General features: G+C 40.0%; 1 protein-coding gene across 5 annotated transcripts in view; it reads right to left on the bottom strand.

The window, feature by feature from the left end:
* Nucleotides 1–2,412: 2,412 nt before the first annotated feature.
* LOC119735024 (delphilin-like) overlaps nucleotides 2,413–26,573 on the bottom strand; it is a 34,869-nt gene continuing 10,708 nt past the window's right edge. For 2 of the 5 annotated variants that reach the window (XM_038208706.1, XM_038208705.1), the window contains exons 4-25: nucleotides 25,931–26,005; nucleotides 25,195–25,445; nucleotides 24,349–24,533; nucleotides 23,702–23,772; nucleotides 23,236–23,387; nucleotides 21,609–21,782; nucleotides 20,746–20,817; nucleotides 20,149–20,235; nucleotides 19,229–19,765; nucleotides 14,552–14,611; nucleotides 12,816–13,058; nucleotides 10,949–11,481; nucleotides 10,691–10,775; nucleotides 9,992–10,054; nucleotides 8,854–8,981; nucleotides 8,243–8,311; nucleotides 7,881–8,036; nucleotides 7,040–7,126; nucleotides 6,592–6,774; nucleotides 5,617–5,697; nucleotides 4,224–4,388; nucleotides 2,413–3,581 (exon numbers count right to left, since the gene is read on the bottom strand). In XM_038208706.1, coding sequence (XP_038064634.1) covers nucleotides 3,540–3,581; nucleotides 4,224–4,388; nucleotides 5,617–5,697; nucleotides 6,592–6,774; nucleotides 7,040–7,126; nucleotides 7,881–8,036; nucleotides 8,243–8,311; nucleotides 8,854–8,981; nucleotides 9,992–10,054; nucleotides 10,691–10,775; nucleotides 10,949–11,481; nucleotides 12,816–13,058; nucleotides 14,552–14,611; nucleotides 19,229–19,765; nucleotides 20,149–20,235; nucleotides 20,746–20,817; nucleotides 21,609–21,782; nucleotides 23,236–23,387; nucleotides 23,702–23,772; nucleotides 24,349–24,533; nucleotides 25,195–25,445; nucleotides 25,931–26,005 — 3,499 coding nt within the window. In that variant the 3' untranslated portion in view covers nucleotides 2,413–3,539. The remainder of the gene's footprint in view (nucleotides 3,582–4,223; nucleotides 4,389–5,616; nucleotides 5,698–6,591; nucleotides 6,775–7,039; nucleotides 7,127–7,880; nucleotides 8,037–8,242; nucleotides 8,312–8,853; nucleotides 8,982–9,991; nucleotides 10,055–10,690; nucleotides 10,776–10,948; nucleotides 11,482–12,815; nucleotides 13,059–14,551; nucleotides 14,612–19,228; nucleotides 19,766–20,148; nucleotides 20,236–20,745; nucleotides 20,818–21,608; nucleotides 21,783–23,235; nucleotides 23,388–23,701; nucleotides 23,773–24,348; nucleotides 24,534–25,194; nucleotides 25,446–25,930; nucleotides 26,006–26,573) is intronic. The other 3 variants (XM_038208707.1, XM_038208708.1, XM_038208709.1) reach the window with 3 other exon arrangements.

Below are 26,573 nucleotides of genomic sequence, written 5' to 3'. Positions count from 1 at the left end.
ATCCCCACTTCGCCCCAGCCGTTACATGTAAAAAAAAATCTCATCTATTTTATTGGCTTAAAAAAAACAATTTCACCAGATTCACTAACCAACGGAAAGAATTAGCCCATCACCAAATGAACAATTCATAACCAACCTCTCAAGCTAGGCTCTCCCCTACCGAGAAAAAAGCTTGAAGTAACTGAGATCCAACTTTGTTCCCAACCCAGCTACATTGTATACCAACCCGTCTCCCACTTATCTGAGAACGACAATACCTTTGACATTCTAATTTCACTCTTGGAGGAACCAATCTCATCTAAATGAAGTTGTAAGTGTCACATATCAGACAAATTTTGACGGAACATTTTCCTCAAGGCAGTGAGTTCCTTGTAACTCACTGACCCATAGTACGGGTTCTTTTGAATCCAGCGGCTGATGATTTTATTCACAAGCCAATAGGAGAGGCGTCTCTGAATGGGATAGAGCCATCATTTCTCTCATCTGTGTCTCGAGCACCTCATCAGAGAGTTTGTATTTTTCCTGAGTTTCTAGAATTGGGAGCATTTATTATCTGGGGTCTTTGGCTGTTTATTTGGTCGGCACCCTATAGCCTTCATCTTTTTCATACTACATGGGGCGAAGTGGGGATGGGGCGAAGTGGGGATGGGGCGAAGAGGGGATGGGGCGAAGTGGGGATGGGGCGAAGCGGAGATGGGGCGATGTGGGGATGGGGCGATGTGGGGATGGGGCGAAGTGGTTAGGGGCGAAGTGACATGGGGCGACGTGGAAATGGGGCGAAGCGTCCGACACCCATAGTGTGTGCGAGTGTTGGTCAGTCAGTGCGCAGGGCCGGCCTGTCTGTTTGTGATTCCATCCTTGGGTGCTCGATGCGGTCACCATACTTGCATATAGGCTTTTCACTCTTGGTAATTAACTGGGTAATGTGTGTACATCTTTCTAATACATGTACGCTTATTATTTCATGAGTTACACATGTACATTGTTTGTATATGAGTGCCTGCCCGATCTTTACAGGTGGCCCCACCTGGGCCGATTCAGTCTGAATAAACAGTCAGAGCAAGGGAGATCCAGTTTCCGTGTCAGCACTCACTCCAACAAAGAACCTGCGTGCCCCCCTCTTCCCTTACTCCAGAACCAGACCAGAGCCCCCCTTCCCTGAAGTCCCCGCTAGAGACCCCTCACAAGTATTTGACAAAAAAAGACTATGTATTCAGATTATGGATACAAGCTGTTAATAATAGTGATGAAAAATCGAACGCTGACCTTTGACCGCGTTTTGTTTTTTTCACATTTTTCGTTAATTACGTGATCTTTTGATGATTTTGTTTTTACAACCACCATCTAAAAATGGTCCCTTTAAATTGTGTCATATAGGATGTGCAGTTTTTTTACACAGCTGTTGAGGATATTGTTTGAACGGTAAGACGTGATGTATGGCAAAAGATGATAATAAATTCATAATAGTGAGTATAAAACTTCTTTTTTTTCCAGTTATTTCAGCTTCTCACAGGTGGAATTTAACCGGGATCCCGGTGGGATACTTTGGGATCCCGGTGGGATACTGACTGGGATCCCGACCTATCCCATCGGGATCCCGACCCATCCCATCGGGATCCCGACAAAATATCCCAGTGGTATAGGTCGGGATCCCGGGCAGTATCCCACCGGGATTCCCGACCTATCCCATCGGGATCCCGACCCATCCCATCGGGATCCCGACAAAATATCCCGGTGGTATAGGTCGGGATCCCGAGCAGTATCCCACCGGGATTCCCGACCTATCCCATCGGGATCCCGACCCATCCCATCGGGATCCCGACAAAATATCCCGGTGGTATAGGTCGGGATCCCGAGCAGTATCCCACCGGGATTCCCGACCTATCCCATCGGGATCCCGACCCATCCCATCGGGATCCCGATCGGTATCCCGACGGGATAGGTCGGGATCCCGACAAAATATCCCGGTGGTAAGGTCGGGATCCCGGGCAGTATCCCACCGGGATTCCCGACCTATCCCACCGGGATATTGGTCGGGATCCCGACCAAATTTTTTAAGGGGATTTACTCAAAGTTGTGCTGTAAAGCACTGGTCTAATTACCAGGAGCAACCTGTAATTTACTTGTACCCAATCATAAACAGGAACAAGATTTTTGACGAACCACTTAAAAAATGATGAATATTCCCTTGTATATTTTAAATAACGCTTGCAGTTTTAAATGTGTGTAAAATAAAGCACACACGTTAAGTCTGTACAACACACAATGATCTTTACAAGTTGGCATTGTATATACATTTAAAAAAACAAATTATCCGTACAAGTTTTGTGTAAATACTGTCAATGACTGGATGAATAATTATCAAGGTAATTATTACTAAAATAAACCACCTTCTCTCAGCTCATGATCCGATTTTTTTCCACACCAGTTTTGGGCAGTTTAATTACATTGTAGGTTCAGGATAGAGATCCAAAGGGTTTTCATTCATACATTCATTCATATTTATTAAACCAATTTGCAGCTGAAAGCTGAATTCGGGCGATTCACCAATTCACCAAGAGTTTGCCACAGAGAGTTCATTTTCCCCAGTGCATTGTGGGAGATGGTCGACAAATTCGCAGCCCGGGACATTTGAAATTGTTAGTTTTTTTCGGTCAGTAGTTTCGTAAGAGTATGATTCGAATATATGTTCGCCGTTTTTTTCTTTTGATCAATATGGTGTTTTTTGTAAGGCGGCAGAACGCTATGTCCGAATCTATAACAAAATTAGCTCAAATTGTCTACTGACACTCATTCAAATGGACCGCGTTTTGTCGACCGTAAACTTGAAAAATGGACTCTCCATGGCAAACTCTTGGTGGCGCACTGCATTGTGAATCGCCTGAATTGCATGGTTATGACTGAAACAGAAATTAAACACAAGTAATAACTGGAATTCAAGATAAATAAGAACTTCAAAATTATAGAAACAAATAAGTTTTTTTTAAACATCAGCTTTACTCTGACTTGATTCACACAACACTTTAAACACAACACTAACTGCAAACTACTACATTTCAGCAAATATTTTGCAAAATTCAACACACGTTAAGCACTGACGTTAACTCAGTATATGGCATGTAAAATAATATAAACAAATAAAAACAATACACAAATAATGATACAATTTGAACAGACATTCCAAAAATGTATTCATCACATTAAAACAATGGGGCAAGACATCTGGGTGAACTTACAGATAAACAATTCTACATAAAACAAAATTAATCAATTATACAGTCGTCCCAGCTCCTGGCCTTTGACATTGGTCACATGACTGATTTGGTAATGTCACATGACCCAACTACTTATTTCCAGGTTTAACAGCATGTATGTGTATCATGCCATCATGGTCCTGTTCTTCAACATCCAGTCGTGTGATTGGCTGACATTTTGGTCATGTGACTACTATGTCAGTCATAGCTCTCTTCCTATTGGTCGATTCAACCAAGCAGCCTCTAGTTTTATTCATTTATTTTTCTTCTGGCCAAAGGCAAACCTCAAGGCGACTTGCTTTTCTGCATGTTTTCGCTGTGCGCTTTCTGTTGGCATAAACAATTGAATGAAACACAAATTAGATCCATTTGAATTTTATAAGTGTAAATTTTGAAGAAAAAATTGAAAGTTTTGTACAGATGGTGGAGGGGTAAAGTGATTTGACTTGCTATCTGAATAGTGATGGACTAATGATTGACTAATGATTGACTTGTGACTGACTTGTGACCAACCACAGATGGGCTTGTGATTGACTTGTGATTTACTTATGACTAACCTAAGATGGACTTGTGATTGACTTGTGACCAGCCACAGATGGGCCTGTGATTGACTTGTGATTTACTTATGACTAACCTAAGATGGACTTGTGATTGACTTGTGACCAACCACAGATGGGCTTGTGATTCACTTTGTGATTGACTTATAACCAACCTCAGATGGACTTGCGACTGAAATGTGACCAACCACAGATGGGCTTGTGATTGACTTGTGATTGACTTATGACCAACCTCAGACTTGTGATTGAATTGTGAACAACTTGTGACAACCCTCAGATGAACTTGTGATTGACTTGTGACTGACTTGCAACTAACGTTTTATAGTTGGATTTGTGACTGACTCAGTATTGAGCTGTCCTCCTTTACCAGAAATGACACTTGTTTGTCAGAAATTACACGAATCATACTTACTGCAAACTTTGACGTGAAAACTGAGAATATTCCAAAGAAGGAATCGCTCTCGGTAGAGGCCGGGTCTTCTCCAAAGTACTGGGCTGTCTTGTTGAATTCCTCTTGAGCCTTGGCATGCAAGGACTCGATGGCCTCCAGACGATCTCGCGCCTCATCAGTAAAACTCTGATGACACGATTTAGTTAAGGATGTAAATTATTACAAAAACTATCAAGTTTATCTATCCTCTCTCTGATGAAACTACAAGTTTATAGATTCCCCATGCTCATCAACAAATTCAGTTTTTTTCTTCTCATGAATTATCAACCTATTTTTGTTTTTTTGCACGTGTGCAATTCTCTGAAAAAAGTTTTTGTTTTTTAATAGACATGAACAGATCCGCTTTGCGAGCAGACTGGCTCCTGGGCTGTATATTATTGATACTGATAGAGGGGCGGGAACCAGCCTACCCTGTGAGAACTGAATTATTGTCAGACAGCCCAAAAAAAATTTGTTAATTTTTTTTTATTTATTTTTAAATTTTTTTGGAGGGGGTGGGGGGGGGGGCACTTTTTTGCACAAAGTTGCATCTGAAAGCGAATGACACACATACAGGGATGATCCAGTGAGGTTACTGCCGGCACCCCCCCCCCCCCCCCCCCCCCCGGATCCACCACAGATACCATGTAAAAAAAAAAAGAAGATAATTTCAATCAAAACAACATTTAGTGCTCACCCAAGATACAACTTTCATGCTATTATACTTTATTAAAGGGAATAAATGTGTGCTCGAGAGGTTTTAATCACTCTGTTTAAGACCGCTTGGAGTCTGGGTGCTGATAATTACCCGAGCCGACCAAGCACATATTTATTCCCATTCATAAATACCTTTTCGGTAAAAGAAAATCCAAAAATTGGGGTAAAAAAACTCTGATTTTGTTCACTGAAGTTCACTTCATGTTTTTTTAAACACCCCTCTAGCTAAATAATGGAGTGTCCAGCTGGCAAGTAAGATGTAAACAACTCCTTTTATGGAGATTGGCGCGCGCGTCGTGCCTACTGCGCAGTGTCATGCAGAATGCACCTGGGGCGTTGCGTAGTGACATTAGGACTATAAAATTCTGACTCACTGGTAGTATTGCGCATGCCTATGTGAGGATTGGGAATGTTCAACCAATAAAACTGTAAGAGGCACTGGATTTTTAGGAGTCCAACTTTCATGTGGCACTGGAAAAGTGTTCAAGATCAGCGAGTCATGTCTTTATCATCCGTTTAAGACCAGCCACGTGACGGTCTCTCGACCAATAGGAATGGGTAAACTGTCTTAGGTATTTATGAATGTCGTTTCTTTGGCACCACAGTCTGATGATGAAACCAATAAATACGAGATAATAATTTTTTAAAGTAAGGATACATCCATGACTTCAGTGAATCGGTCGTCAGGGAGCTGTGTAGTGTCTCCTGGCTCCAGTTTGTCTATGTCCAGCACCAAGTCCTATCCAAAATAAAAATTGCCTCTGGTCAGCTTGGTTGAAAGTCTAACATTTGAGAAACAAAACCTGAAAATTTGTTAGGCTACTTTTGGGACAAATGCAAATGCTCATATGCCTTTTAGGCCAAAAAAAAAGGCTCCAGTTTCTGGTCTGCGCGTGCGTCGCTGTAGCCATGCGCGTCGGCAAAATTAAAAATTTCTTTTTCAATGTCAGATGATGTCTCAAAACCGCAAAACTCACTGGTTTGACTGGAATCTTGCTGCTGCACAATTTTTAACATGTTTTTAGATGGGCTTACGGTCGAATATAAGCTTTATGTGGCCTCTCTGGACTCCGATACATTTTGCACTAAATTTAATCGGGCACCATTTGCAGTCATCAGCCGACATTTAACCAAAAAAAAACAAGTAAAAAAAACAAAACCACTTTTGGGGCAAGCTCCATACCAGAAACCGAAGAATTTTATTTTTGACCTTAAGGCAAAATCCCAAATTTATGTTACATGTACTTCATGTAACAAGTGACATACAGTGCACAAATTTTAACTTTTTGATGGATATTTTTATCAGACTTCAGAAAGTTGGATTTTTAAACCTAAAGTACACAAAATATAGTCAAATAGTTACATTTGAACCAAACCTTTTTAAACCCTGTTTCTTAATCGACTTGAAATTAATTGGTGAACCAACTTTTTGGAAATGCTAAAGTTGGGGGAAGTTTAAAAAAGTTTCACCGACACTGAAAAAAAATTATTTAAAATTCAATCCACCGCAATTAAAAACTGGAAAATTAGTGAGAGGTGGGCTTATATGGTCTTCAAACTGGTGGTGAACCGCCACCCCCCCCCCCCCCCCACCTCGCAAACTTTATCAAAACTGGCTGATTCTCAAACCTACCTCTAGTTTGTTTTTGACCTCTTGAAGTTCGTCGTTCACCCATTTTAATGACACTTTGTTGGCCTTGGGAACCATGGGAAGCTCGTCCCCAAAGGTCATGACCTCCGGCACATTTGCATACACGGCCTTAGCAACAACATGGAGAAACGTGGACTTGTTGTCTGCTGTCTTTGTCGTGTCAAGCTTTAAAAGAAAAATAAGGGGAAAATCAACTTTATGCATTCTGTTTTGTGAACATCAAATTTTGAACATAAATTGCCCAGCACTCTATGGTTTTGTGAATTTACAGGAAATAAAAACACAAAAATACAACATGATACAATGTAAAACAAGTTCTAATTTGTTAACTTTTGTCTCAAATTTTCGAAAAACTTATCTTCTAAACCCATTCAGGTTTGTTTCATTAAATTTTTACAACTAAATTCTTAAAAATCCCAAAGCATCTTACCTCAGTAAGGAAGGTGATTTTGAAGCCTGTTGCCCCGGCAACCCGCTGGTTTCCTTTATTCATGTAATTCCCCATCGCCAGTACCAACTGTGGAAACAATACACAAAATATGAATGGCCTAGGTTGAAGTCTGAATATTCTGAATCGTCAAATACATTTCCATGAGTATCAGTATGAGGACTCTATCACAAGTGTGAGTAACAGAGAATTTTTCTTAGCTGGAAAATTACGAGTAAGAGTACTTTTCCCTGCGTATAACCATGCGTCCAAATACAGAGAACGTTTCCTAAAACATACAAATATGAATTCGAGTCTGAGTACAACATATTAAAGTATTTACTGGAGATGTAGTACTTGTACTCTGTACTCGCAGTAAAGTGAAACTTCAGTATTTTTTTAGAATATTCGACTCAAATTCACAGCACTGGTACTCAGTAAGCAAAGTACGTGGACTTGACTATTCCCTATCAAATCTCCCTCATCAAAGTACTCATACTCAATGATAAGGACTCAGAGAAAAATCAAAGTATTTACTTTTGAATGAAAAAACTCCTCAACTGGAGATGCATGTGCTCTATTTTAATCAATACTGAATAGAACCGTGTGGTTTCAGTTCCGGCTCATTACTTGAAATTTTGTTTTTTCACGTGAGTACCTCATAAAGTATTTGTACTCGGAGGTCCAAGTACTCAAACTCGGGTCCCTGTACTCGTTCTCAAGGGTCAAAGTACTTGGATGCAATTGGCACTCGATAGCTTGGTACTTGGCTGGTACTTTGTACTGGGATAAAAGTGCTCAACAGTTACACTGCAATTGTCTTCGATCTTTCTCTAATATTTACCTCTAGAACCTTAGCGAGTTTCTGACTGGCGCGCAGCTCGATGGCGGCCTGCTCGATCACCTTCAGCAATTTGGATATCTCTTCCAGTTTCTCGTCAAAGCTGGATTTGAAGAGCAAGCTCTCTATGCGGAGCTTATAGCCAGGGATCTGGCTCATCTGGAGGATTTACAATAAAAAAAATTCAGAGTGTTGACTGATGAATTATGTGGGACATGGATTTGTTTGTACTTGGCACTTGAAGAGAAATGAAAGTCAATACACTGTAGTTGTTTTGTGCATTTGGAGTGCATAACAAGAAACAATATAAAAAGTGTTATCAATGCACACAAAATTGTCATATCTGGCTGCTTTTTTTGTTTTACCTCGTAGGCAAACTTGTCTGGTACTGTCAGCTGAGACAGTCTGCTGCCACATTTCTTCAGCTTCTCAATCTGTGAAGAAAACAGGCAAACATCTCAGATTATTGTCCGTTATAACACCTCCAGGTGTTATTTTTTTACTGTTTTCAATCTTGATGTGGCTGTTTTTGTCTAAAAAAATTCTTCATGTGTAGAAACAAACGTAGCAACCAGAAGTCTGTGTGCACATGCGTACCGGTGTGCGCGTTGCGCGTATTGTTCCCACGCACTACAGAGTTGGGTTAAAACATTTTTATCAGAAGGGGTTGTTTGGAAAAGTGAAAGTAAATCTGCAACTAATTTCGTATTCAAATAGAAGTACAGTTTAATTTGATTTTAGTTCGACTAAAAAGTTTAATGTAAAACTCACGCAGAACATGTGGGCGAGGCATCATAAAATAAATATTGAACTCGTGGTGATCCATGGAGCACGCCATTTCCCTATGTCTTTGCCTCGGGAAACAGAAAATGGATCAACTTGGGAGGCTAATTTTACAACATCACTTAAAGCAGTCAATGTTGTATTTACTTCTTGACGAACACAGTTTTAAGGCAGTAAAGTTGCTTGTACATACCTCAGCATGGTCCGGTGCATATAAAGCCATCTGTTGCAAGTGTGACGTTGAAAACTTGTCTGTATTCATTTGTATGATATCAGCCTTGATATCCTCTATGGGCAACCTTAGGTGGCCCAACAAGATTGCTGTTTAACAAGAAAAAAAACAACAGTTGAAATGATCAAGTTCAAGAAATTTTGAAGATTTGTTCCCATTAACCTTTTTACATTTACGCCTCATTGTAAATGTGCATAATATGTACTGAGTGAAAAATACCTGCTTACTGTAGCAGAAAATTCCATGCTTATGGTAAGCGTATTTCACAGGTTTGCGAGGAATTTTGGATTCTGCGCATGCGTACATCCCGTAACTAAGGGTTCTGTACTTGCAGGGTTAGCGCAGAATTTTTCTGCTAGCGCTGTTGGCGCAAAAAGGTGATCGTAAGCGCTAAAATTCTGTAGTCAGCAGAGCCATTAAATTGGTCCAATAATAAATTAAACCCTCCCTCTCAACAGCACCGTGCAAGTTGCTTGAGCATACCAAAGCATGTTTGGTATGCACTTGATACTTGCAGAGATGGGGCGTGCAAGTTTGCCAGTTCAATGTTATCCTTTTCTATGTGAACGTTCTGGTGCCAAACACTAACTAGTCTAGTCACAGACTCCTTTCTGTGCTTGTGTTTTCCCAATCATTATCGGCATGATTGATTAAATGCAAGTTGAGATTAGGGGTGTGCATAGGAACCGGGTACCGGGCCGCTGATGTCACTTAGCAACTTCTCAGACAATGGAAAAGAAAGGTTTTGAGTGCCATTTGTGGGAATTTGAAACCAGGCTCTATTGAAAGTCTAAACAGTTTTCATGTTTATGTGCATTTTCGAGCACAACAGATGACGCTCGCGAAACTTGCAGTTTACACCGTAATGCTATAAAGCCCCTCAGACAACTTCCGGGATTTGAATTTGGGGTTGGGTTTCTTTTACGGGTGCCCGTGTTTCACTTCAATAGGGTACCTGGTTCCTAACTTCCTGTAGAACTCTTAAAAGCACACCACTGGTTGAGATCAATATATAACAAATATACAACAAATATTCTTATATAATGGGGTGAATTGGTGGCACACATTTTGATGGAGATCTTTTTTGTCTTGCTCTTACCTGTGTTATGGGCCTTCTTGTGGTTGATGACGGCAATCTGTGGTTTCTTGTCTTTTGGAGAAGCTTTGTGGGGACAAAGGTTCAAAGTTGCATATATCAATCACATCAGTCTTGAACTCGTATGGCAATTTTAATTGATGGTTACTGATGAGTATTGTTGAGAGGATGTCTTCCTTTTCTCGCAAGTTTGGCATTAAAAAAAATGCTATTGACAAGGATGAGACAGAAGTTTCTTGATCAACTTATTTAGGATCTGAATATCCGATCTCTTTCAAAAAGTATGTGTTTCAGTCAAGTTTGTTCCCTGTATATTGTAGGGAGCCGACATCCGAGATTTTTTATTTAATAATAGGCTTGTCTAGCTCCCAGACCTATGTTGTTGGAACACAATGGTTCTTGAGTCTGGAGTGCTGAATGGTAACACATAGCAACCGACGAAAACTGGTGTGCAAATGAATAGATGTTTTCATTGGATGACGTCAGCCCGCCCCCACCTATACCTTACACAAAAGCCTTCAAACCATGTTTATTGCACATATATTTTACAAATCAATTTTCTATTTAATATGAATTGTGTGTGTGCGCTCTTTGTTTTTAGTTTTTGTATTTTCTTTTTATTTGACGGCCTGGTCACAGTTTGCCAAAGTTTACGGTGCTAAATAAGATGTATACACACAAAAAAGACGCTTGTATACTCACTCTTATGTTTGTTTTTGACACTGAATTTCTCCTCCAATTCCAGACGTTTGATGACATCAGACAAATAGTCCTCCCCTTCACCAATCTACAAGTAGGAACAAAATTCATCATTATTAAAAAGTACTTCTAAATTGTCAGAAATTTTCACAAATAACTTAAGTCATTTGTTAAGTTGCTTTTTAGAGCTTCGTGGTAATAAACAAATTACATAAATGGTTGTTTGTTTAGAGCATTTTTGGTGTCTGTGGCTTAACTTACCCCACTCCACACCGTGTTTTCCGTAGCCTGTATTTTCTCCCAGTTTAACCGCTTGACCGCCATCTTGCCCGGATGCCATCCCGGGTTGTTGTTATTGACCTCCGGAAGGGGCGGGGCCGGTGGGGGCAGAGGCGGAGGGGGAGGTGGGGGAGGGGGCGGCGGGGAGATGGGCCGCTGCAGCTGCTTCGGCCGGGACGCGTTACTCAAGACGGACGCGTGGGAACTGGAATGATGCGAGGTTAAAGAATAGCGGCTGCTCGCGTGGGATACGAAGCTACCGGGAGGGGAGGGCGCTCTCCCGTTGGGCGTAGAGCTAGAAGGATGGGGGCGGAGCCTGAGTCGCTCGCTGCCGTCGACCGAAGGCGCGTAGGTAGCCCTGGCATTGGAAGGCGCCGATGACGGGCCCGCGCGGCCGTTGACAAGAATCGACGTGTTGTTATTGGCGTTGAATCCAGGATGGTTGGAGGAATGGGCCTGACTGGCTGAGCTTTGCATGGAGACCGAGTCGTCATCCGAAAGCATACTCGTAACAACTGTATCAAGAAAAAATAAGTTGGTGTCTGTCTAAATACTTGCACACAAAAAAACGGCAGTCTTGAAAACAAGGAAAAGACATCTAGAACAATAGAGTTACAAAGGTAGGTTAATAAGCAACAAAATTGCAAAAGAAATACATGCACACAATTAAGACAAGTACATTATCAGCAATTATAAGCATACTCATGCACTGAATGTACAGGCAATACACATTGAGTTGACAAACGTTTAGCATAAAATGCCAACAGTCATTTGCGATTACCAAAAAATTCGCAAAATGGTATTTCACGACAAAAAGATTAAGCATGTGACAGCACTACTTTATAAGAATACCAGCAGTATGTCCACTTTTACACAATCTCGGTAGACTTTGTTTTTTTGAATTGGAATAAAAGCCTACAAATATGCAAATAATCCTATTGGCATAAAACAAAGCAATCGTGCAACAGTGTTGTAGAACTCTTATTCGAACTTGTACTCAAGTACATTTTGTCGTACTCATGCGTGTACTCGTACTCATGAGAATGTACTTGTACTCGTACTTGCAAGAAAAAAATGTACCAGTACTAGTACTCATGACAAAGAACTTTGGCTTTGAGAACACGTGTACCCATTGAAATTTGCTTTGACTCGTGAGTAATATTGAAATTGACATGCGCAATTCACTATTGTATGGCATTAACCTAAATCAACTAAACCGTTTGCAGCGACTACAAAACATCAGTGCCAGACTAATCTCTCTCACTAGTAAACATTCTCACATCACTCCTGTACTAGCAGATCTCCACTGGCTTCCAGTATCATACAGAATCAAATACAAACTTGGCCTATTCGTGTTCAAAATCCTCCACAACAATGCGCCGGAGTATCTCATCGAGCTCATCCACCCGTACTCAACAGCACGCACCGGACTCCGCTCCAGTGAGCTCATGATGCTTCACGAGCCCAGTACCTCCACTCTTTGGAGTGACAGATCCTTCACTGCAGCATCAGCGTGAGTGTGGAACCAACTCCCTCTGGCTATCAAATCATCTCCATCCATCACAACATTTAAGACAAACATAAAATCTCACCTGTACAAACAAGCTTACTCTCACAACACACAATCCTAACTTGACTTTCTCCTCAAGCGCCATGAGCGTCTTTTTTAGGCGGATACCGGCGCTTTACAAATGTTCTTTTATTATTATTTTTATTTTATTATTAATACAATGTACTCGTACTTGAACACGTATTCATACTGTGGGTATATTTTCTTGTACCTATACATGTACTTGTACTCATGGGAACAAAAACGCCTCCTACTTGAACTTGTCACAAAGCATTTTACCTTCAAGTTGTTCAGGGTTTACAGTATACAGACTGCCCCGTTTCCGTCTATCATGGCCAGGCTGGGGGGCCAAATGGAGCCCTAAGGCTTCGCTCTCCAGGGGGTAAGAGGGGCGTGTCTTGGACGGAGGTTTACTACCATGATGGGATGGCGGTTTACGGTGGGCGGGGTTTGAATGATGCTGGTGGGGGTACGAAGTCTCACTGACAGAAGGGTAGTCGGTAAAATCTGTCTCATCTTCGCCTTTACAGAGCCGTCGAGCAAAATTAGGAGTTGATGGAATAAAGGGGGGGGGGTATGGGAAGGGATAAAGGAAAACATGCAACATCATGCAACTGAACAGTTTGTTAGTTTGGTTAACTTGCATTTTCACATTTTGTCACTGGTATTATTGCGTCACTTTAAAATAAAGATTGCATTATTGTTGGAACTGAGGGGCCGGGCTATTGTCCTCTGACTAACCGAGTCATTGACTGACTCCCCGAGTCACTCAATGACTGACAGAGTCACTACTGAGTATAACATCCTTAACTGAGACTTCAAGATGCAACTTGAGTAGGTAAGTCTAGTCTTGTTTCAAAGTTTTTGGGGGGATGGACTAGAAACAACGTATTATAAGTATTTCAATTGATGCATCAAGCTGCAATCCACAATCAACAATTGTGGAAAAGCATCTTGGGTCAATATGTTCTCTTGAAATTTTGCAGTTATTTCTGATGTCTAAATTTGAAGCAGATGTTGCAAAAGTAAAAACTACAGTCATGCAAAATACATGCATTACAGCATAACAGGGTAACGGGCAGCACAGCACAGCAGGCACATCTAATTATGAAAAATGTTTCTCAATTAGGTACTTCAAACACAAAGTACACTTTTTCCCTTCAACAAAAGCCAAAAAGGTCAAAATTCACAAATCTGTATCCAATATTAGGTTGATCGGTTGCATTGAGATTTTCAAACAGAGACTATACACCAGACCTGCCTTTTAGGATTTTCCCTTATTAAAATAAATGGTTAGCATTGAAGAAGCAGATACCACTCCAAATGTAGTTTATTTTTGCAGAAATAAATCAATGTGAATTTAGTGCACTATCTCAAACAAAGGAAACAATTTCCTTTTTCAAAGCACAGTGTCACTTAAACTGATGCTCTCATTCTACAAATTCTCTCAAAGATGGCCATCTCTGTAGGAGAACTGCAACTGCATATTTTATGCAATCAAGCACGCACTGCACAGTGTTGAAAATGTTCCAAACACGCGCACTTGTTGCTCGAAATGTGTTCGAAATATGACGCAGCCGATGCGCGTTATGCAAATTGACGCTCAAAATGCCGATGCACGTGGCATTGACGTCATTTGAAAAAAGACCTATTATTCCAGCTACATGACAGATTTTATTTTTATTTTTTTATATATTTTGTACAATTCTTGCATACTAAGTTTATGGCCGCCACAAATATGCTTTCTTCATGACGCAGTCAAGATGGAACATGCATGCTGCACATGGGCATTTCAGCGGTTACTTGCAGCAGGAATGGCGCGCATCTAAGAATAGTGCGCTATGCAACTTGGACTGTGGTATATGGGATAACACCACACTGTTGTTGCCATGGATCGACCAATAAGGATCGAGCATTCAAGTTTTTTTGGAGATAAATACAAATGTGCTCACTTTGAGGAATAATGATATGAAGGTCAAATGTGTTTTTGTTAGTGGACCAATAAAAACTCTTACCTTCGCTAAATCCAGGCAAATACATGCCGTGTAGAACTCGTGGTTGTGCATCCGATGTAGCTATTGCCAACACAAGAAGGAATAAAAAAAAGGGAGGAAAGCCAAGCATTAAAGGCCAAGTCATGTACTATGAGACCCGAGGTTCTGCAGCCAGTTCAATCTCAACACCTTATCTTTTATAATGAGACATTTGGACAGTCCCATTTTTGATTTAGTTGCACAAAGAGCAGTTTTAGCAAGCAAGTACCAGAAGTCAATGTCGAGCCGCAGTGCGCCCAGGCGTTTAGTAGTCAGATCAATGGCTATGCGGTTTCAAATGTTCATGGAGTACAATGTTTTAGATCTATATGGACTTAGGTTACTAGTTTGTTTGTTTGTTTTTTTGGTGGTGGGGGGGGGGGGGATTTCCTTAATGCTTGGGTCCAGTCTTGACTGTTGTGCACAAACGGAAGGTTTGTACAAGTCCAGACAACAATTTTGCATATTTCACGCTACGCATGCATGAATCTGTGTGCGCTCGCGGTACGCTCCAAACACTCATGGTTGGTCGAACAGCGCCATCATCTGTTTGTGCACGGAGTTCTATACCAGCCCTATAAATATCAGAACTGAACTGGCTACCTCCTTCAGATGGTTTGCATAAAACAAAATCATTTGTAACAAAGGCAAAATGAATTGTGGGGTTTCTATACATGCACCACAGGTTTAAGCTGAAAGTCACGACTTTTCAAAACTTGAGTTTCATTACAAACAAACCCAAATTAATTTGTAGAAAATGATATTCACCTTTTGATTCTAGTCATCAAAAAGAGTCACATAACAAAGAAAAAGGATTGAACAATATGTGATATCAAACAAATTGGACCATTAATTGTACATCGTTACCCAAAAAGGTAAACAAAAGATCAAAAATGTAAATTAAACACTTGTACACCAAAGCAAAATGTTAGAACAGCAAAAATATATGTGAAAAGGAAATGATTTTGTGATGTCTTATGCAAACCATCTACATAGTACAATTTTGGACCTCTAATGAATCACTATAACTACACATTCTAGTTAGATTTGCAATGCAAAAACTTTTATCCGAAGGAGCAAAAATGACAAATGATGGAGATTTTTAAAAATAATTGTCCTTTTTTATTCCATGATTAACAAATTATCAGAACAATTAAATTATCCTCTTTTTTTTAATATATCACTAAAATGATTAGATTTCCATAAATTGATCCATTTTTACCTCAAAATTACATGTATGTACAGTACGTAGATGGTTTGAAATAAGACACCACAAATTACAAGTTGTGACATAGCACGCTACAAATGCTCACGTGATTTTCTCTATTCCCTATTGGCCAGTGCAAACTTATGGATGTGATTTTATAAGATTTTTTTTCATGATCTCTGACACTTTTACTAAAACAATAATTTGAAGCCTACAAAAATTGCATTCCTTTTTCTATCATGTGATCCATGATCTGATTTTCTGCCTTTGCAGTAAATTGAGAACTTCTTTTTGAAATCAAAAGCATCTTGGCTCAGGAAATTACCGAACATGGTTTAATTGGGGGGGGGGGGGTTCTTACAAGTTATATAAGGTACTGAAAACCTTATTCTTCATACTCTGTGAATTCAATGTATTCTTGTTAAAGAGTAGTAAAAATAGAGTAAAAATTGTCTGTTTGTTTGATGATGAGGGAGCAAATTTGTTTCTACATGTATAAAATTATTTCCTTTACCCCTATTTGTTTGGGAAAACAAATCACAATTTGAGATTTGCAGCATATTACTTTTCCTTTACATTCACAATGTACCTTTTCTTTCCAAATATACGTATTACAAATGGAGCCACAAGAATTTCTACCAGATTTCTTAATTTGATGATTTTGATTTTTGTTTTTAAATCAATTAATTCCAGCACAAATATCTGAATATGTGAGTCCACACCATCACCTCCGCAAATTACCAAAAAGGGGTTAACAGCACTCATAACCATTTAAGGCCCAATTTTCACGGACGCTTGGCAACAGCTTATAAAAGGCATGATCATATGCATTATCCTAAAATTAGCCTACCAAATTATTCTCAAAAAGAAATACTTGGATTAAAAATCGTACTGGCTCTAATCAAATTGTGAAATTATTACGTCTGGCTTGTTTAGAGGAAATCAAGAAATGTAGGTGATTTCCAACAATCAGTCAGTTGACTGATTTTTGGAAATAAAGACTGCTATGGATGTAATTGTATTTCGTGTTCAAAAAGTTGTGCGCAAATTTTCACCGTTTTCTCAAAAAGTGCAATATGCACTGAGCTGAAACTTCAACATGTTTGTAGGTTTCGAACATTCTTCTGAGGAGTTTTGAGTGGTGTTAATATTGGAAATGAACAAAATGCATGAAAAGCAAGTGATAATGCCTTTCAAGGCTTTCACTTGGGAGAAAACAATTAAATACGCTTGTACCAATGTCAACTTTGCATTTCTTGCAATGTGCCGCACGTAACATGATTTTTTATAGGACTATGCTTTAATAGAAACCTTAGAAAAAACTACATTTCCGGCAAATTAGCAAGGCAGTTATTTATCATACAGCAACTTGTGGAGGAGAAAATATAGCCTTTATTCATTTGTGAGCTCACATCGCATTTTGCTATACCCATGTAAATTGTTCAATTTTGTGCAAAAAAAACCCCACTAATGTCCATATCCATGTTTTCCAAAGGCAAGCGTCTGTGAGAATGGGCCTCCAATAAGTCGTTGTCAAGAAGTGCCTTCTGACAAACACCGGTACGCACTGTGTGCATGCAAATTCGTACGCAGCTTTTCTCTTGAACAATTGAACCCATATTCAATCTTTTGACACAATAGAAACAAGTATTTCATTCAAATCTGAAAAAAATATTCTTACTGCATCAATTGCTTTTATATTATACACAAATATATACACATAAGAATCCAAAAGTTTGAGTGAACTATCACCGTGCTATGAAATTTAGTTCTTTTACAAATTCATCAGTGACGACACGAAGTAACACTCATGTACAAACCAGTAAAAACTAGCAATCGGAGAAAACGGCATCTATTAGTTGAACGCTTTCTAGAACAACACTCTCGCGCAAAAGTTGCCATTGATAATTAGCGTAATTGTTAAAGTAAAGCTCTTGAAGCTTTGAAACTTTGTACAATGGTAGACCTTGATGAATAATGATAAATGTAAAAAAACAAAAACCGAATAAAATATGGTCTAACACTTGGAGTGTTACTTCGTGGTGTCGGTGACATTTTTTATGTACATCAAACTAATACTTTTGTGAAACACAAATATGTGGGAAAAATAATAATAAATCACACCACATGGCAAACACGTGTGAATGACGAGGGTGGTAACACATGTAAATATTTTCACAATGAAAAACGTCGTAGAATCATGACAATAAGGCACACGTACAAATATCGTGAGCAGTAAAATTGTGTAAAACAAGAGTAAGGGTACTACACAAAGGATGATTGTTCAGGCATCATTTTTCATTCTATATAAAAAGCCCTATTTAAAAAAAAAAATGAAATCATATTGATAGAATGATACAAGCACAAAGGCCACGGTTATGCAGGCAAATTGTCACCATAGTTACAAGACAACATGAAACCCCAAAGACAAATGAATATAACTTCTACTTCCAACAATCACATGGTCTTAGAACAATAAATGGTTCAAAACCTCATTCAAAAAATTATGAGGGGAGTTTAAAAATTGAAAAATTACAACCGAATGATTAATTGAAACCCTTCAATGGCATTAATGGGAACAGTCATTAATAATAATTTTTAAAAATGCACCAAACATGTTTCCGGAAAATCCTTAAGACAATGGTTACAACTAACCACTCTTTGAACTTGAACTTTTTGGAAGGTACAAAATTTATGCGACCCAGATCTGAAGAAACCAAGTTTAGCATCTCTTCTAACTTAGAGATTCTTTACAAATTGTCTATATTTTGCTTTACAAAATTCTGACCCTGCTTTTGTTGAATGATGAAATAAAACCAATCAAATTTTGTAAGACCAATCATTGACCAAAACTTGATCGAGACTTAAAGTGAATTATAAAGTCCACTTAAAAAAAAAAAAAAAAAAACGTGAGAATAGGCCCAAAAAAAAAAGTCTCCGGTTTCTGGTATGGAGCTTTCCCAAAAAGTGGTGTGGCGACGCGGCTTTTTTTTTTTTTTACCTGTTTTTTTTGCTTCAAATGTCGGCTGAGGACTGCAATTGGTACCCGACTAAACTTAGTGAAAATATATGGGAGTCCAGAGAGGCCACATAAAGCTTATTCTCGATCATAACCCCATCTAAAAACACGTTAAAATTGTGCAGCAGCAGGATTCCAGTCAAACCAGTGAGTTTGGCAGTTTTGAGACATCATCTTTTATTGAAAAAAAAACTTTTTCATTTTGCCGACGCGCATGGCTACGGCGACGCGCGCGCATACCAGAAACCGGAGACTTATTTTTTTTGGCCATATGCCATAAGTCACTTTTTTATATTTGAAAAATGACTTTGTGTACAAAAAAAAAGATGTTGGCAGTAATTAGCAAAGCACTCTTTATTAGTAACATGTTTCAAACCAAACAAAGCCATCAGGTTTTAGTACAACAGAAGATCTTCAGATCCATAATAATTACCTTCATCAGATGGGGAAGAAGGCGGATAATCCCCCGGATAATCCCCTGGATAATCCTGGGCTGGATAATCCTGGGCTGGATAATCCCTTGGATAATCTCGTGGGATGGGATAAACATTAGGGTCGCCGGTGAGGACGTCGTTGTGGCCGCGTATCCTGGGGCCGGTGCCGTAGTAGTAAGCCATGGGAGGGGGGTATTGCGGGTCGTAGAATTGGTCGTCGTATCGGGGATGCAGTTCCTCCCCGACACTGCGCGTTCTGGGCCGGTGCGGTCTACCGTACTGCTGCCGTTCATCCCTTCGGCCTCTTGGCAAATTACCAACACTGCGGGGCCGGGGCAACCGCTGTCTGGGAACGTCACGGGTTTCACCTCGCGACTGGTGCTGGTATCGCAGCCAGTCCTCGTACTGGGTGTACTCGTCGGGCGAGTTCTGCCGCGAGTATCGCGGCCGGCGGGGGTATTGGGGAGTTTCGGGGAATGATGGGTAGGGGTACGAGTCGGGGGCGCTGTCCTCTGGGCTGCGATCGGATGTTAGCCCTGTCATGCATAATTTAGGAATGAGCATGGTGAATTGTTAGTCAATCATGCAATTACATGATCAAGTATGAGTTTGCCATGCAAAAATTACGTGCACAATACAACAACAGGCATTCATTTTAATGACAGTATGGAAGAGTCTCTATACAAGATCACACGCAATTATGGATAAATATAAACATGATAAAAATGGCAGTACATGAACACAATTTCTTCTAGTACAATGTAGTCAGTTCTTGATTTTCACAACTTGTGACTGAAGGCGAAAATTGATTTATTCCTTTGGAAAAAATTGATACAGAACAGGTTTTTTGGTTTTGTTTGGTATGTTTGTTTGTTTGAGTTTATTTGTTTGTTTTTTTTGCTTTAGTTTTTTGTTTTACCTGAGACTACACTTGGATCGCGAAGTGAGTATCCCCCAAAAGAATGGTCTAGTCTCCTGTTGCTAAGCAACTTGGGTGGCTCATCATCTGTCGTCATGGCAATAGATTGAAACAATGCAAAGGTAGGTAACAATGTGCCTTCATGGATTGTTCAGCAAAAGTAAACATTGAAAATATAAACAAATGTGACACGTGTGACGTTCTGGAAAAATAAGATAAGCAAAGGTCGAAATGAGGTTTGCGGTTATTACAAAAAAAATAACAAAACCCAAATGGCAGGACCAATTTTGGACTGAAAGTTTGCCTGTAGCACTTTCAAAATCTAGGACATGAAAGCCCAATTGGTGCGCTTTCTTTTAGTACAAGAAAAATTCAAATCACTCATGAACTTTCCAAGTTATGGAATTTTGAACGCAATCACCATTTTTAAAGTTCTGTCCACGGATTTGCTCATGGACAAATCATATTCCAAGCAGCTGGATTCGAACCCCTGACCCTCTGATCATGAGTTGCGCACTCTAACCACTTGGAAACACTCCCCACCAATTAACTTTTGTGCCCGGTAAGATGTGGTCTCATACACATCAATAAACTTACAGTCTAACGATCGACGGTGTCGTCTAGCTCGCTCATACTGGTCCTGCTCGAGCAGCAAAGTTGCGTCTGATACTGTAACAATGGGTGTTAATCAAATGTTAAGTCACATGCAATGGTTAACGAAGCAGTTAGCACAATGCTTTATCATACTCTTGTCTTGTAATATCATACTCTTGTCTTGTAAAAAATGGACTAGAAGTTGGATACAACAAGCTCAAAACTCTTTTTTTTTTAAATAGATTTGGCTTTCTTGGTATTTTATTTTTGATGGTTTATATCTTGATTGTGAAATTTTGATTAAAGGCATATAGGATCATTAGCATTTATCCCAAAAGTAACCTACTTAATTATTATCATAAAGCTAACTTGGATAAAAGATCATACCGGTACTAAACAACCCATGAAATTATTCCGTCTGGCTTGCTGTCATTTAGAAGAAATCAAGAAATGTAGGTGATTTCCAACGATCAATCCATTGACTGACTTTTGGCAGTGTTGTAGTCGAGTACTTTTTTTCCAAGTACCGAGTACTGCCGAGTACTTAGGTTGCCGAGTACGAGTACTTGTACCTCCGAGTACGAGTACGAGTACGAGTACTACAACACTGACTTTTGGAAATAAAGAGTGCAATTGGCCAAATCATGTTTCCTGATCAAAAGGTCGTGAATGGTTTTTCACCGTTTTAAGTGTAATATCTACTGAGCTGAAACTTCAACAGGTTAGGTTTTGAACAATCTTCTTTGGATTTTAAGTGGTGTTATTATTGGAAACGAACAACATTCATGTTAAGCAAATGATCCTATATGCCTTTAATCTTGAGGGATTATCCAAATTCCTAATCCCTTTTTTAATCTTATAATCACCTGACTGGAATTCATCCTCTCGTCTGCCAAAGATCACGTCCCCGTTGGTGGGCGCGACGTTGTAGCTAGCAGTCTTATTGAAGTTGGATTTGGAATAGTTGCGTGACAGCATCGTGTCGGGGTGTTCGTTGGAGGGGCGCGCCCACCACTGCCCCCTTGACCCGTACACGGCATCTGTTAAGGGGGAGGGGGAGTGGTTAGATCATGCGGGGGGGGGGGGGGGGGGGTTATATGTTAAAGCGGGTGAATAAGGCAATTTCAAGTCTGCTTGTAAATGTCTTCTTGGACACAGTTGTGAAGATGTATAGAAACAAATGGCGAGTCAGGTTGACGCAGTCCCAGGTAAAAATTCCAGTTTAAACCAGTTCAACTGGAACTTGGTGACCAGTTTAAACTGGTTTTGAACTGGTTTAACTGGTTCAAAAACCAATTATCCAGTTCAAAACCAGTTATGATAGATGTTCCAAACCAGTTATACGAGTTCAAAACCAGTTATGTGACTTTAAAGCCAGTTATACCAGTTCAAAACCGGATACCAGTTCAAAACCAGTTATTGCGATTGCACGTGAAATGGATAACATTCCTCAATTCTGATCCACTCTTAAATTAGTTAGCATTAATGTTAATTAGAATAACCTGCAGCATTTTGTATTTCATTCAATTTCAGATACATGCAGCTGATATCTTCTCAAGCTTGTTAGCAATCAATCAGGCAACATTTAAAATGGACGTGATATTTCAAATAATCGAGCATAAAATTTGTTGAATAGGCAGGTTGGCAACAGTGCAGCGTTACGTCAGACAGTGAAAACATCTTTTCATTAGCATGTGTTTACAATTCAGCACACCAGATCCAAGAACCGTTCAGTTTTATGAAAATGGGTCTGGGAACTAGGCAATGTAAGAAGCCCACAGATGTCTGCGCTCGCCTGTACTGCAGAATCCACATATCTCCCCATTTCGACAATGTCTGTGTAAATTGGCTTTGCAGAAACCGGCCTCAACTTCGGCAAATCATCAGGTTTCAAAACCGGGCTTGACGTGATGCGTCATCATCAGGCCAGGGAGAATTCCGATATCTTGTACACCGATGTTCCTGTGTTCTCATTTCGTCTTCAATTGACGAATCTCAAGTTCCCTAGCTTTTACCAGAGCCCGACTTCCTTGCAAACGCACAGTGAAAGCGAATCTGGCTCGAACGCTGGGAATTCTAGTCAAACTGGTCCCAATGACGGTGACGTCCGTGTACACTGCTTGTTTTGCTCAGCCGTGTTTGATGGCTAGCTTGGGGGAACTGAGGATTAGTTCCGCGGCTTTGCTAACTCTGCGTGAATTGAACATGACACATTCAACCCAGGAATGTCGGAACACACATTTTCAGTTTAACTAGTGTCTCACAATTAATCCTTGCAAATACTTAAAGTACCAAATACAAAATAATATACCAGTATTTCCATTCACAGCCCTTCAGATGGAAGCAGGCTTTTGAACAGTTAAAAAGTAGAGGGAGATTTCCCCCCCCCCCACCACCCCCGCCATCCAATCTCCCCTACTTCCAATGCCTATGCCAAGGCTTGACCAACAGAGCTCTAGTGAGTTCATTGCATTTTCCGCGAGCCAGACTTACCTGCAGCGTGCCTGTCGATCAGGTAGATGACCTTTCTCTTGCAGACTTCCTGCTCCTCCTCTGGTAGGATCTGAATGATGTACGGCCACAGCGTCCTCTTAGCGTTGGTGTCCAGAACTGGGAACAGCTCCACGATCAACCCATCCAAGTTCCTGAAAAAAAATAAAAATCAAGAAATATTTTAAATGTGTGTTCCCTGTGCTATTTTCAAGATTTTTTTTTTTTTAATTGCTTTTTCTAGCATAAAAAAATATTTACTATTGAATGAGACATTGACCAAAGAATCAGCTAATCTTTGGTTGTTGAATTATTACTTTCCAATCTCTAATTATTGGCTACCAGACAATAATTCCATTCTCGCAGGGTAGGCCCCACTCCTGAATCAGTATCAATAAGTTAAGGCAATTACTATAAAGGCATTTTACAAAACACTACACAGAATTAAAAAGACTTTCCAATGCCTTACCTGCATTGGTGATATTCCTGCAGAGCTCTTTTCACCATTTTCCTTTCTTGGCCAGTAAGATGATGTTCCATCTGTATTTAGATATTAAAAGAAAGTTTAAATTGTAGGAAAAAATCCCCAACACTGGTGTCGCCATCTTCGTTTTCTGCTTCACGTTTTGCAAAACCAATTTTGCCAACAGTTTAAATAGCACAACTTAAGAACAAGTTTGTCAACTTTGAACAACAAGAAGAGCTATAAATATACAAATAAAACATAGTTTGAGGGTTGATAATCAATATTATCTCAGCAGGAGCTAATATGGACTTTCCAACCAAACTAATTAAGCCATGTTTTCTTTGTTTTGCTATACTCATAATAATACATATTCACATGTTGCTAGGGGGATGTTCGCGCGTGTGCATTACCCCCAGGTGCTAGTTCCACGATTGCTTCGTAAAACGCATGTGTAGTAGACTAACCAGTGCGATAGTCCACTACGCATGCGTATTGAGCCTCTGCGCAACACAACAAAACTAGAGGCTGACACGTGATTGTAAATGGACCAATGAGAACTCGGCTCTCGATCATGAATATGTATGAGGTATAATAATATGGACTTTCCACTCTCAAACCATGTTATATAATTTTTGTAAATAAGAACGCACCATTTCCTTGAAGGTCCTGCCCACTGCGTACAGGTCCTTCCTAGACATGGGGCCGGTCTTGACGTCCCCTAGCTCATCCACGGTGCCTTTACTCAGAGCCGACTCAGACAGCCAGTTGGAGATGGCAGACACCTCGCTGGCCGTGGTCACGCTGCGGGTGGTCACTGACGGAGCACTGGAGTAACCTGCAAGACAAAGGATGATGATAAAACACACAACAATAAAAGACAGCAGCTGATTGTAAGGAACTTCATACAACAGTTTAACTTCAGGTATGCCGCATTTTGTCACATACATTCCATGACAACTTATGACACATTGTAAAAAAGTTATACAGTGCACAAGTCCGCGACAAAAAAAAATGAGTTGTAGTAAGCAAAAATTGTACATTGTACTAGGCATCAGGGACCAATTTTATGCTGCTAACCACAAAATTCCACCCTTAAGATCACCATTATGTGCTAACCACTCTAGCATCAAAATTATGTGCTAGCCCTGTTAAGCACAGAATTCCTAGTTACGGGAGGTAGGCATGCGCATTTAGCTAAAATTTCTCGCTAATCCGTTAAATGCACTTACAATAAGCATAGAATTTTCTGATATGTAAGCAGGGATATCGGGACCAGGTATTAGACAAGCCTTCAAAGCTGTGATGGGCGCAAAAACTCTGAGAAAACATTGAGCCAACAGCCAAAGCCAGGCCGGCACGATTATGATAACAGGTAGTGCCCATCATGCCATTTGATAAAGAATTTGCTATTATCTTAAGTGAAAAGATGCCCTTATAAGCCCTTTGACATCATGCGAAACCAATTTTGTGACTGACAGAGAAGAGGAAGTACTAACCACTTGAAGGCATGGTCGGTCCGGACTCAACGGCAATCGTGGGAGCACTCCCGCTACCCTTCAGCAAGAGGATGAGCTCATCATGGGTCTTCCTCCTCACGTCCAGCCCGTTGAGTCGCATGATGCGCTCACCAGGGCGCAGCCCTGCCTTCTCGGCAGCACCGCCGGGGTCGATGGACTCTATCATGACGGGACTGTGGCCGACCAGCATGAATCCAAAGGAGCCGCCCCTGCGGTCAATCTGAATAACCCTAAAGGAATAATAGATTGTAAAACTGCATGTTAAACTGAGTCTTAATATTGAAACAAAATTGGCTAGGAAATAGAATACATTAAAGATGTACTTTTCATACTGTAATATGCTTTTCTTAGCAGTGCAAAAGTTTATTCGCTTTTCTATGAGACATCAGAAAACAAACAAAAAATTGTCCAGGTTTATTTTTGTCCATGTTTGTTTGTTTATTTTAGTAAACACTTTACAAATTTTGAATTATTTGAGCCCACTAATAAGTCAGGTGATAGTTTTTGTGCATTCGAAGTACAACAATACATGTACCTCAAATAGGAGCCTTTTTTCAGAGGTTGCAGATGTCCAAATGGAGTAACTATGGCCTGGCATTCCATCCAGGGAAATAGAAATAGTCTCATTCGTTTCAATCCAAACGCCACCCTGATGGGCTATATTGACAAGTGACAGACTTTAACTATAATGAAACAAAGCACAACAAACGCAAACCTTTTGCCGGATATTGGAGGATCTTTACTGACGAGGTAATCAAACCTCGCTCGGTGCTTCGGAGGGACAAAAATTCTACGAAGACAAAGAAAGGAAAAAGAGACTTTTATTTTAAAGTGAATTTTCATTGTTTTTCTCAACAACTGTGTTTTATCATTAATATTTTGTACTAATATAATACAATGTATGATCAAGATATATATGTACGTACTTGACCTCAAGAAACAATTAAAAACAAAGTCAGTACAAATTATAAACTGCTTATTATAAAATCCACACTCTGGTAAAATAAAACTGTAGCAAATCCAAGGTAATAGAACTAACAACATAAGTAAACAAAAATGGTGTAAGCACTTAATGTATGGCTGTTCTTAACCCTAAAAGGGCCAGGGGGGGATTCCCTCTCAAATTTGTCCGAGATATTCTTGAAAAAAAAAATTTTGCGACTCGCACTGTCCTTGCTTTTTAGCCTCGAGTCTTGTGCATCTTTTGATGCCAAAAATATAAAATTTGGACCACGGGTTGCTGCGCAGCAAAACATTTTCCGGCGCATAATTTCCCACATACGTAGTGTACGCAGAGCAGAATTACCATTGGTGTATATGAATAATTAATGATCCATAATTCTAAAACCCGATGACCT

This window comes from Patiria miniata, unplaced genomic scaffold, assembly GCF_015706575.1.
Source record: "Patiria miniata isolate m_02_andy unplaced genomic scaffold, ASM1570657v1 HiC_scaffold_28, whole genome shotgun sequence".
NCBI classification, from domain to species: domain Eukaryota; kingdom Metazoa; phylum Echinodermata; class Asteroidea; order Valvatida; family Asterinidae; genus Patiria; species Patiria miniata.
The sequence above is the reverse complement of the archived record's forward strand: the minus strand, read 5'-3'. Positions and strand labels throughout refer to the sequence as shown.